This window comes from Oncorhynchus mykiss, chromosome 15 (assembly GCF_013265735.2).
Source record: "Oncorhynchus mykiss isolate Arlee chromosome 15, USDA_OmykA_1.1, whole genome shotgun sequence".
In the NCBI taxonomy this organism is placed as follows: domain Eukaryota; kingdom Metazoa; phylum Chordata; class Actinopteri; order Salmoniformes; family Salmonidae; genus Oncorhynchus; species Oncorhynchus mykiss.
Window position 1 is genome coordinate 61,434,587 of NC_048579.1, and position 12,902 is coordinate 61,447,488.

Here is a 12,902-nt window from a genome sequence, read left to right on the forward strand (position 1 = left end):
AGCCTTGTGTCATGGGGCATTATCCTGCTGTTAAAAATCTATTCACAGACAGATACACTGCTGCCATGAAGGGATGCACCTGATTGGTCAATGATGTTCAGATATCCTTTGGCATTCAAATGTTGCTCCACTTCTATCAAGGGGCCTAATGTGTGCCATGAAAACACACCCCACACCATCACACCACCACACATCAGTGTGAAACAGCAGGAACCAGGATTCATCAGACCAGGCAATGCTTTTCCAATTCTACAGTGTCTTCGTTGCTTAGCCCACTGCAACCACAGATTCTTGTTTTTAATGAAAGAAGTGGAACTCTGTAAGGTTGTCGGCTGCCATACCCTATTCGTGTCAAGGTACGATGAGTGCATTCTTTTATGGGTTTTTGGGCACCAATGTTGTACTGGACTGCCAGTTGACTAACTGTAGCCCGTCTGTTGCTCTGCACAATTCTTTGTCCCCTTTCATCAATGACCCGTTTTAACCGCTGGCCTGCTGGTGGCTGGATGTCCTTTGGGTGGAGCAGGTGTTTCTAATGTTGTGTACACTCAGTGTGTGTGTATATTTATACATTTGAAGTCGGAAGTTTACATACACTAAGGTTGGAGTCATTTAAACTTGTTTTTCACCCACTCCACACATTTCTTGTTAACAAACTATAGTTTTGGCAAGTCTGTTAGGACATCTACTTTGTGCATGACACATGTCATTTTTCCAACAATTGTTTACAGACAGATTATTTGACTTATAATTCACTGTATCACAAATCCAGTGGGTCAGAAGTTTACATACACTAAGTTGACTGTGTCTTTAAACAGCTTGGAAAATTCCCAAAAATTATGCCATGGCTTTAAAGCTTCTGATAGGCTAATTTACATCATTTGAGTCAATTGGAGGTGTACCTGGGGATGTCTTTCAAGGCCTACCTTCACACTCAGTGCCTCTTGACATCATGGGAAAATCAAAAGAAATCAGCCAAGACCTCAGGAAAAAAATTGTAGACCTCCACAAGTCTGGTTCATCCTTGGGAGCAATTTCCAAAGGTACCACGTTCATCTGTACAAACAATAGTACGCAAGTATAAACACCATGGGACCACGCAGCCGTCATACCGCTCAGGAAGGAGACGTGTTCTGTCTCCTAGAGATGAACGTACTTTGGTGCGAAAAGTGCAAATCAATCCCAGAACAACAGAAGATGCTGGAGGGAACAGGTACAAAAGTATCTATATCCACAGTAAAACGAGTCCTATATCAACATAACCTGAAAGGCCTCTCAGCAAGGAAGAAGCCCCTGCTCCAAAACCGCCATAAAAAGCCAGACTACGGTTTGAAACTGCACATGGGGACAAAGATCATACTTTTTGGAGAAATGTCCTCTGGTCTGATGAAACAAAAATGGAACTGTTTGGCCATAATGACCAGTCTTATGTTTGGAGGAAAAAGGGGGAGGCTTGCAAGCCGAAGAAAACCATCCCAACCGTGAAGCACGGGGGTGGCAACATCATTGTGGGGGTGCATTGCTGCAGGAGGGACTGGTGCACTTCACAAAATAGATGTTATCACGAGGGAGGAAAATTATGTGGATATATTGAAGCAACTTCTTAAGACATCAGTCAGGAAGTTAAAGCTTGGTTGCAAATGGGTCTTCCAAATGGACAATGACCCCAAGCATATTTCCAAAGTTGTGGCAAAATGGCTTAAGGACAACAAAGTCAAGGTATTGGAGTGGCCATCACAAAGCCCTGACCTCAATCCCATAGAAAATTTGTGGGCAGAACTGAAAAAGAGTGTGCGAGCAAGGAGGCCTACAAACCTGACTCAGTTAAACCAGCTCTGTCAAGAGGAATGGGCCAAAATTCCCCCAACTTATTGTGGGATGCTTGTGGAAGGCTACCGTTTGACCCAAGTTAATCAATTTAAAGGCAATGCTACCAAATACTAATTGAGTGTATGTAAACTTATGATCCACTGGGAATGTGATGAAAGAAATAAAAGCTGAAATAAATCACTCTCTACTATTATTCTGACATTTCACACTCTTAAAATAAAGTGGTGATCCTAACTGACCTAAGACAGGGAAGTTTTTACTAGGATTAAATGTCATGAATTTTTGAGTTTAAATGTATTTGGCTAAGGTGTATGTAAACTTCCGACTTCAACCCTATATATGCCACTTTTTTTATCTCATAATCCTAAATGCATTTCTAAACAAAGCCCTTACCACATTGAGGAGCATGATGATGCAGAAGTTGATGCACACGGCTGTGCCGGTGGTGGCCACCTGAGAGTTATTCCTGATGAGAGCCCAGCCGAAGGCGGCAAAAGTGCTGACTGTGATCACGCGGTAAATCACGATGCCGAAGACGGCAGCGATCACCACCAGGATCTGTGGTCAATAAAACATTCTGGTCAGACACACTGATAGCAACAAGGCAAATCTGATTGATAGCTCACTGGCTTGAGTTGGCTTTCTTGCAATATCACAGTTATGGGTTTGATTCCTGCATGGGCCACTTACTGAAGATTTGAATAAATTCAAACAAAAACCAGTGGGAAACTGGTTTGACAAGCAGCAATCATGAGGCAACATGCAAACCATTTTAATGAATCTGTCCCTACTCAAATTAATTTATTATGAAATATTCACTATACCTACTCCAGGGACTTACCATAAAGAAGATTCCAGAAGCTGAGACGATGAGTCGGCTGTACTTGTCTGTAAAGGCCTGGTACGGCTCAGGCTTTCCAGATATGGGGTTCATCCTCTCCTTTTTTGAATATTTGGCCTCAAACTGGGGACGGATTTCCTCCTGCAGCACACAGAAAGCTGGCTGAGCCACAAACGCTCCCAGAATGTTCTGCAAACGTCTGCAAAATGTTCTAGGAACGTGATCATGACACATCTCCTTGGCTTTCTTGAAACAGCTGTAGAACACATAACTGTGGGTATTTCAAGAACACAGCACGGTGTCCATAACCAAGGTTGAATATATTCCTGGTATTTTACAAATGTTCCATCCCAAGAATAAAACCACTTTTCTCCCGGGTAACCCGGTATTTCATGCCAAAACTGGAAGTGTCGTTCTAAAGTGTTTCATTTTTGGAGTGTGGACTGTGTCACTGTTTTATATGGACATTGCTCAAACCATGAAGCTGGGAGAGAAGCTGTTATGCTGGTGCAGGTCATGCGGCCTACAAAGCTACAATTATAGGCAAGTGAATTTGATAATTTTTTTATGTAGTAAGGCCTATTTTACATGAATTAGTAGACTTACTTACACCTATGTATACACCTTTCATAATATTTCCCGTAATGTTGTGCGACATGTGTATTAGCGTATCTCCTCGCTTGGGTAAGATTTAGATATGTGCAAAACTGGCAAACACATTTGGAAGGAAAATAAGTGGGCAGAATGTATATATTATTGTTAATCAATTAAAGCCCACATTTTAGAAAGGGGGTGTTTATAAAAAAAATATGATTTCAACGTACCTCAACATTAAAAATAAATACAAAAATACAAAGTTCTGTGCTCCATACTGAGACGGGCTGTCTGTCCCCAACGTGAGCGTTGTTGATTGATCGTGCAGATATGCGATAGCATAGAGAAGATTTAGACATGGCATATCACAAAACCGAATGGGAATCATAACCCGAATGGGAATCATAAACCGAATGGGAATCGTAACCCGAATGGGAATCGTAAACCTAATGGGAATCATAAACCGAATGGGAATCGTAACCCGAATGGGAATCATAAACCGAATGGGAATCATAAACCGAATGGGAATCATAACCCGAATGGGAATCATAACCCGAATGGGAATCATAACCCGAATGGGAATCTCAAGGCAATGCTTCCTTTTGTAATATGGCAAAGTGGAATGTCCCTAGGACCTTCATGGCATGATTGTTAAAATCTTTTAAGAAATGTTATTTTTTTTTTATCTGAAAAGATCTTCTTGCAACACAAACACATGTTATGCCTGGGAGATTATTTCTAATTTGATGATGCTGATCATAATGAAAGTATATTTACCTCCTCTTCCTCCCAGTCAATTAGGTCCCAGTCATATGCAAGGACCGCTCGCCGCCTCTTCCAGAACTCGAGAAACACGGTTGCTAAAATACACAACCAGGTTAGTGTTTGAGGGTTGTTATGGCTTGGTGAGTATGTGTCATATTGAATGTGGGACAAATATGTACACTTGTGTTCAAGCTATAAAACAATGTTGGCAATGTGTTACAAACAGAATAATTGAAATTCAACCATCTCTTGCATTGCTGCCAAAAACAGGAACCATTTAAATTCAACCATCGCTTTCTTAGTTGAAGGAAGGTTGTTTTGCATGACTCAAAATGATTCAATTATCACTTCATGTAGTTCTCCACATTCAGATTGTAAGGTTCTGTATTTATTTTCTTAGTCAACCTTGTGTTCTGTTTTGTTGTGTTCTTGAACGTAGCCCTGTTTCTTTGGGTTCTTGAACGTAGCCCTGTCTTTCATTTTTGTTCATTGATTTCACCTGTGTTAGTTACTCACCTGGTCTCATCAGCTCCTTATTTAGTTCAGTTCATTCTGTTTGTGGCTTTGTGAGGTATTGTTTGTTTTGACTCTACGAAGCCTTTCCCTAGGTCGTTTGTGAGAACTAGTTATAGCCTTCAGTCCTAGTTTTGATTTACTTGCCTGTTTGCCTTTACCTGTGTGTGACCATGATTCCTGCCTTCTGCAAAGGTGAAATAAACACCTACCGCACTCCGAGTAAATCTACACCTTTTTCTCCCTGAGTATTCACTACACAGATAATACAATTATTTTGCAGCACAGTTGTTGGGTGCCAGGATTCATACTGTTACAGTTGTCTAAAATAATTCACTATTTTAGCTATTTAGGACAGACACTGTGCAATAGGTCATTTCACCAACAAGCCTCTGCTGCCTTTAAAGCACTGGAGAGAGAGGGTAGGTTCTCCTGAACAAAGTCCTTGGCAATGGGTAACCCATCCAAATCTGTTTACCAGTGTGTCACTTGACAATCAGAGCAGAGGCTGGACTAAGATCAGTTTAACTAGTAGCTCTGAATGGAAAGGCACGTTTTAGTAGTTCCAGACAGTTCCATGAGGCCGGCCAGTGACTAGCGGGCTCTTTTGGTGGAAAGGCATGTTTCTGCAGAGATAGCAGCAGGGGAGCACACTTCAGGGGAGCACACTTCAGAGGAATGTTAATGAAGTGATTTCAATGGGTATTCTACTGTAGGTGAATGCCAAGAAATAGTCAGTGTTGGACAACAGCAAGGCCCTGCAGCAAGATCCCCTGCTCTCCAGACAAACCCAGGTAGGTTGAGTTGTATACTTATTTACTGGCAGTCCAACGATACTGTATTGCAGGATTCCTCAACTAGATTCAGCCTTGGGCCAATTTTTTTCTTTAGTGGTTCGTCAGGGGATCAGAACATAATTAGAAATAAATTGTAGACTGCAAAAAGACAGTCCAAACAGATGTTTGACTAAAACATAATAATTTAAAACCTTGCTTGCATTAGTATATGATCAAGTCGTGTCTCTCTATAATGCGTGGGAATACTTGGGAACAGATTCCTTAAATGTAAAAAAACTTATAGCTGATTAACTTTTTTTTACAGTCTTTTCTGTCCAACAAAATCGCCCCCAACATTGTTTTGCTCAGAACTTTGCGGGCCAAATAAATCCACCCGCGGGTCAAATTTGGTACACAGGCCACCAGTTGGGGGACTATGCAGTAGTAAGTATCTTAGGACCTATGCAGTTATTTAGCCTCGATTAATCCCAAATGTATTTTAAATGTTTTGCTTTATTGTCATAATTTTATAGCTGTGGTTCCACTGGTATGCACCTACATGATTATCAGTGTGTCTGGATAGTGTCAGATAAAATACTCAAATGTAAACGTGAATGTAATTGCACTACAGAAAATTCTTCGAATCTACCAGTTTAATGAGCACTGAATGCAGTTAGGTTGTTTATCACTTGTAGATTTTCCATAATTTGCTCTAGCAACAACTGTTTAACATTTTCAGCTGATCTACTTTGTTGTATGCATTTGAGTGAAGCACAGTTCACGCAATAAATTTGACCTTTGAAGTACTGTACCTTTGTAGCAAGGAGATAACATTGCCAATTTGTGACTGATTAAAGGCAGGGTTAGATAAAACAAATACTTTTAGTAGACATTGCACTCAAGAGAATGATTTGTGGAGATTTAGTGTAACAATGGCCTGCATTTGACCACATTAACCTATACATGAGCCTCGCTAACACATTAGATAACAAGTTAGATAACACATTAGGGAAGTGATCCGCGATAGGTGAAACGGCATCACTGGACACCCCACCCGCATTTGTTATTGTTTTGAGGAAATGAAAATCCAGCATCGTGGTAAAAGTACATCGTAGTACATACTCTGCAGTTCTCTGGCGTGTGCAATGATATCCGAGGGAAAAACAATTAGTTGTTTGAAGTAACGTCTTTGTTGTAATATCGCAAATGGATGTGGCAGTTTCACCGCTGGAGTCCAGCTTTAAGTACACATGAAGCCTACGTAAAGCCATCACCAACGACCACATGAAGCCTACGTAAAGCCATCACCAACGACCACATGAAGCCTACGTAAAGCCATCACCAACGACCACATGAAGCCTACGTAAAGCCATCACCAACGACCACATGAAGCCTACGTAAAGCCATCACCAACGACCACATGAAGCCTACGTAAAGCCATCACCAACGACCACATGAAGCCTACGTAAAGCCATCACCAACGACCACATGAAGCCTACGTAAAGCCATCACCAACGACCACATGAAGCCTACGTAAAGCCATCACCAACGACCACATGAAGCCTACGTAAAGCCATCACCAACGACCACATGAAGCCTACGTAAAGCCATCACAAACGACCACTGATCAACACGTGACGATTTTAAACAGTATGACAAAATCATGACTCATGAAGAAGTATGCAATCAGTAACCATAGGTACTAACTTACACTGAAGAAACATGCATACCCTACTGTCACAAACTCTTATGAAAGAATTATGACAGCCTCTGTCAAGTCCAAAATGTTATCTAAAGCAATCTGTGGTTAACACTACATGCTAATGTCTCCATCTTGTCTAGATAGGCCCTGGTCCTGTGTAAAGGAGGTGATCGATGGGCCATCCCCAGAATGACAGCTTCTCTCTGGACCTTTCCCAGCCAGACGTCTGGATCTGGGACAATGAACCTAAGCCAATGGCGGGTGAGTGAATCACATTCGTTGTGGTGACACACTCATATAAATCAAGTGCTATATTTCCACGTGAAAATGGCCTAGAATGCACCTTGGACTATTGCTCCATTGTGTGTGTTGGTTAATTCATTCTTCTTGGTTAAACTGAATCTAAATAGTTGACTTACAGTACAGTATTATATGTAGTGTTTAATGAATACCCGATCCAATGTATGTTGAAGTTAAATCCCTCTATACCATAAATTGCTCACCATAAAAGATGAACGACAGGGACATTTATTAGAGTGGTTTCCATTAGCCCTGAAGACAATGTCTGAATTTGCAGTGCAATCAATAATTGAAAAACTAAGAACTACAGCTATTTTAATGAGTCACAGTCTGGCAGCGCTCACCGCCTGAGATTTGGAAGTTACCAAGCTCTCTGAGAAGAATAGAAGACACATGTATTTCTCATTTGAACTATCTGGAAAATAGAGAGGACCGGTAATATGGATTAGTGTTTGGGCAGTTTACAGTCCGGTATCTACAGTGTATTAAAGCGATAGTTCATGCCTATTGTTCAATTGTGTACATTTCTGGAATACAGATGGAAGAGGACTGGTGTGGAAGAGTAAATTACATTTGTAATCTTATATGACCTGTTAGACACAGGTCATCCTGTTCTTCGTCTTGTCTTTAAGGTTGTTCTGTTCCCTGATATGTAATATAACCAGTCTGTTTTAGAACTGTTTCTAAACTTCCCTGTTCTAATTTCATGTCAATATTTCATGGTTCTTGTTATCCAAGGATGTATGGGGGAGTGGATATGTCCTTGATATGATTGGTCTTTCTCAAGGTCTACTATCAGTGGTGATAAGTAGAAGTACCGGACTCATTTGAAGTGCATGTGAAACACCCCGCCCATCCTTGGTCTGTATAAAATGTCTGTGGAGAACAAATAGCGAGTCAAATTGGTTTTCCCTTGCATGCATGCTCGTAATAAAGCTTTTTATATTGAGATCGGACTGCCTTTTTCCACCACACTGGTTACAGTCTACAACTTCTGTATGGTTACTATGCTATACGTTGCAAAGGGCTTGGCCCTGGCCATTAAGAGCACTTGTCCAGAGGTGCTTGGTCTAATCTGGGTCCATTTCCCCAGGGACATTTTGGATAAACTGTAGACATTTGATCATCCCTTCCTCCATGTCAGTCTACCAGCTTTGCTCTCTTCCTTTATCTCACTCACTCTTTCTCTCCCTAACTCTTTTTCCCCACCTGTCTTCTCACACAGCCGCCCAGGTCTTCATTTGGCTGGTGCTTCTGTTGGCCTTTGGCCTGCAGTTCTACCTAGCTGTGTTCTGCCTGCTGAAGTGCTGGAGTTTTGACACGAGGCTAAAGCAGGCTCTTAAAAACCTGCCCTCTACGGGGAAGCTCCTCACAACAGGTAGGTCTATTCCAGGGATGTTGCCTTGACAGTGCAGTGATCAATGAACTGACCAAGGCAAATATGTAGTTTGACAAAAACTTTCATTTATCTTTTATCAAAACCACTGAGCACTTTCGATCTCACTACATTCCGAAATCAAAAGTTAAGCAGGTTGAAATGCGACCTTTCATTCGACTAAACAGGAGGCAATGTTAATAAGACCTGTATTCCATATGTTTCAGTCCCTTCCTCCATCATTCAACTTCCAGAGGACTTGAAGAGTGTGAAACCACCGGCTTACTGTCGTTATGACGTAGAAGTGGCTGAATCCTCCCTGCCTAGACCCTGCTGCTATGACGATGAGGAGGCCGGGCCCTGCACTAACTCTCCCTATACACCCTTTCCCTGGGATCTTGTGCAATGCTGAGGAGGACCCTGTAACACTTCACTGTAAATACTGACACTTCAATATAGTGAGCATGGAATCCTGACCCATTAAACTGTTAAGTGAGTTAATTCTTAAACTTTATTTTACAATAAAATTAGATGTTTTAAATTGAACCTATAATATTTCTACTAAATGATAAAAACTCACCCCACACAGCCATGAATACAGCAAAGAAAACTGTTGCTCCGTTGTCAAAAAGATGGGTGACCTAAAGCCAAGAAACAGATCAATAGCAATTGCTTAGAGAAATGATTTCTGAAAACATGAATTCAGTACAAACATACAGTAGTCACATTTGTATATAAAGATTACAAAGGAGGGCTGCTCGTTAGACATTTTCCAGAGCAAGCTCACAAAGTAGTCCCGTGTAGCTCAGTTGGTAGAGCATGACGTTTGAAACGCCAGGGTTGTGGGTTCAATTCCCATGAGGGACCAGTATGAAAATGTATGCATTCACTACTGCAAGTCGCTCTGGATAAGAGCGTCTGCTAAATGACAAAAATGTGAAGTAAAACGGTTACCTTGCTAAATGTGTTAAACTTATGTTACTGTGGCATAGCTCTGGAGTAAATGTTTGTCAAAAAATGCAATATTTTTCTAAAAAGTATGACAAAATCACTGTTCCTGGAGAGCTGCAGTGTATGCAGGCTTTTGTTTCAGCCCAGCTCTAACGCAAAATAATTGTGGTCTAAATTTATGACCATTATTAGTTAATCATTTGAATCACACCCAGTGGCTCTCCAGGATCGGAATTAGCCACAACTGCCCTGATGTTTGTCAGCAGTGCTCAGTCTGGGGCAAACGTTTAACATGGTAGTACGGAAGTCACCTTGGCATAGATGCAGCTGTCTGAGAGTCTCAGGTAGGGGCAGTACTCGTCACATATGGGGCACATGATGATGTCAGTGGCCTGGCAGATTTCTTTACTGGAGAATCACAGACAACCTTTAGCCTGGTTCCATACACTCATCAATTCTTAATGCATTTATCAGCCTGTGTCAGTGCTGCCACACGACTAAGGCATTGATAGCATTGGTAATAGACTTCTACCAGACTAAGGCCAAATTTACACCAGTGTAAAGCATGCGTCCGTTTGGTATTTTTTCTAGTGGAAGAACACAAGACCAAACATAGTGAAGGATAAAATATGTATAAAATACTAAGATAAAACAATGAGGGAAAACCTAATTAAAGAAGACCAATGAGTATTAGGTGAGCTCACATTACCTGACCTGGCAGTGGTCTAGGGTGAACCAGCCGTAGAGAAAAACCATGAGCCCAACCAGCGCCGCAGGGAACAGCATCCCAGTGTACCAACCCAGCCAGGCAAAATAGAGACCAATTTTCTCCCCGAAGTATCGCCTGACAACACCGCCAGGAGACAAACATCAACAAACAGGTCATTATGTACCACCATTGCAATGATGTTGTGGCTTCATACGTTTTTAATGATCTAGTAAATTCACTCCTTTGTTGATTAATTCATGTGGCTTTAATACATGTGGCTGGTGAAGTTGTATTGCTTGCAGGATCTAGGGACAACCTGCAAGGTGCAGATAATACATTGTATTAGACCCGTGATGTCCTTCTAGAGCAGGAGTGTTAACACTGTTGTACCTTATGAGGTCCAGTGGCTGGTACTTGTACCACACACCCCACCAGGCCCAGCATTCATACAGCAAGTGTCTGTGGTTCTCTGCCCCATGTGTCCGGATGGAGTTCTTACTTCTGTAGCTCCCCTGTTAAAACACACACACACACACACACACACACACACACACACACACACACACACGTAATGTACCATCATAACTACAGATGTAGGATCTTAATTTGATCACTCTTTGTTGCTGACAGGAAATGCAAACTTGTAGTGTATTTGAGTTTTAAAAATGCTTCTAAAGTTTATCATTTCCACTTTGAAATATCAGACTTGATTTACCCTAACGAAAAATGTATCAACCCCTACAAAAATGTCAATTAATTATAAACCACATAATTCACATTCCCGGTTGCCGCAGGATCATTTTCCTGCTATAGCGAACTGGCTCAAATGAAGACCCTACACGTGATATTTCTCTGCCAAGCCAATGTGTGAAGTGTCAGTGCATTACCTCATGAAGGGGAAAAGCTGCTTCGTATGAACTATTGCTCAAAAGACGATTCAGCCCTGGAGCATGAACAAGAACATGAAGACACCGTCAATAACTTTACACACCAGAGACATGCTGTATCTCAAACGTGGGACACATCTAGCAGTGAACTTCTACTACTTGGAGAGGTGCCAGGTAGCCTAGCGGTTAGGATTGTTGGTCCAGTAATTGAAAGGTTGCTGATTCGAATCCCTGAGCCGACTAGGTGAAAAATCTGTCAATGTAACCTTGAGCAAGGCACTTAACCCTAATTGCTCCTGCAAGTCTCTCTGGATAAGAGCGTCTGCTAAATGACTACAATGTAAATGTATTAACCAGAGGCCATTTGTAACTGTTAGATGATGATGATGACAATCTCACCCATTTTGTCTTTGCCCTCCTCATATTTGACCCTTTGCAAGATATGATGGACGATGCGACTCCTGGTGGCGTTGTTGAAGAACGTGTCTTTGTTGTGAATGGTGAAACTGGAACATAATATAGATACAGAAAAGGTTCCTAGATCATATTTCTTCTAGATCGTTCCATTGATTGAGCTTTTGAAAAGCACACCATTTTGGCCTGATGTCATCTCAGTGCATTCTATATAATTTTGCCTCGAAGGGCGCTTGTGAGGCCCCCATAAAGGGCTCTAAAATTAGACCTCACCCACAAGGAAATTTAGTTCATTTGTTTACATTGCAAAAATGTGGTACTCTAAAACTAAGAATTGTGGTTTAAAGATGGAAGACATTGATTCATCTTCACCTTTTGTGTTAGTAAGGAAAAAACATATACCAGACTGGTGGTGCACACGCACACACACACACACACACACACACACACACACACACACACACACACACACTCACTGATGTATTCTGGAGCGACTGAAGGGGGCGGTAAAGCTCTCGTTCTCCTCCAGGTCAGGGAGGGTGTTGTTGTCAAACTTCATGGGTTTGCGAGGCAGCCATCCTCGAAATCTGTTGATTCTCTTCTCCATCCTGGATGGTGACAGAAAGACCTCCAAAAATCACACATCACACACAGCCGGAGAGCATTAACATTAGTGTTGTGCCCCAAAATGCAATCAATAAATCAATTAGCACTCACCTACTCATGAACTTGTACCGTCGATGCATGTAATAGATTTTCCTCCTAAAAACCCCCACAACATGATCAACTATTAAACTATAAAAAATCTCAGTGCATTAATGCATTGCAGTGGCCTGGGCGGTCTAGCAGTCTAGGTCACTTATGCCTCGGGAACACATGTACTGGTGCTCGTGTTAGAATCTGACCCCTCTAGAGGCCTCACCATTCTACCTAATAAAAGTGCATTGCAAATAACTGTAGATTCATAGTATGAGAGAGAGACAGAGATTGAGAGAGAGAGAGACAGATCGAGAGAGAATCAGTGAGAGAGAGAGAGAGAGACAGGCAGGCAATGTGTGTGTGGTGGGAACCTGTCTGTCGATGTGATTTATGTGTGTGAGTGTCCGGAACTACAGAGGCTGTGTGTTCGTCTCCCCACCTGAACGGCATCCGAATGTTCATAAGCTCTGCGTAGCGACACAGCACCTCCCAGGGAGCATGCAGCTTCAGGAAGATCACATCACTGTTGCACACAGACAACTGTTT

The 12,902-nt window shown here is 41.8% G+C and overlaps 1 protein-coding gene and 1 non-coding gene across 5 annotated transcripts in view; one reads left to right on the forward strand and one right to left on the reverse strand.

The window, feature by feature from the left end:
• The window catches only part of LOC100653449 (anoctamin-4), a 39,277-nt gene that overhangs the window by 7,876 nt on the left and 18,499 nt on the right, over positions 1-12,902 (reverse strand). For all 4 annotated transcript variants that reach the window (XR_002468710.2, XM_021563938.2, XM_021563939.2 and 1 more), the window contains 12 exons: positions 12,796-12,896; positions 12,375-12,419; positions 12,134-12,265; positions 11,643-11,749; positions 11,244-11,299; positions 10,747-10,868; positions 10,357-10,491; positions 9,959-10,055; positions 9,277-9,337; positions 4,043-4,125; positions 2,672-2,812; positions 2,224-2,388 (listed from right to left, as the gene is read on the reverse strand). Coding sequence is in view for 3 of the 4 variants with exons in the window: in XM_021563938.2 (XP_021419613.2) it covers positions 2,224-2,388; positions 2,672-2,812; positions 4,043-4,125; positions 9,277-9,337; positions 9,959-10,055; positions 10,357-10,491; positions 10,747-10,868; positions 11,244-11,299; positions 11,643-11,749; positions 12,134-12,265; positions 12,375-12,419; positions 12,796-12,896 (1,245 nt within the window). In the remaining variant the exon portion in view is untranslated. The remainder of the gene's footprint in view (positions 1-2,223; positions 2,389-2,671; positions 2,813-4,042; positions 4,126-9,276; positions 9,338-9,958; positions 10,056-10,356; positions 10,492-10,746; positions 10,869-11,243; positions 11,300-11,642; positions 11,750-12,133; positions 12,266-12,374; positions 12,420-12,795; positions 12,897-12,902) is intronic.
• trnas-uga lies at positions 9,490-9,563 on the forward strand. The gene has a single exon. It is a non-coding gene; the product is annotated as a tRNA-Ser (tRNA).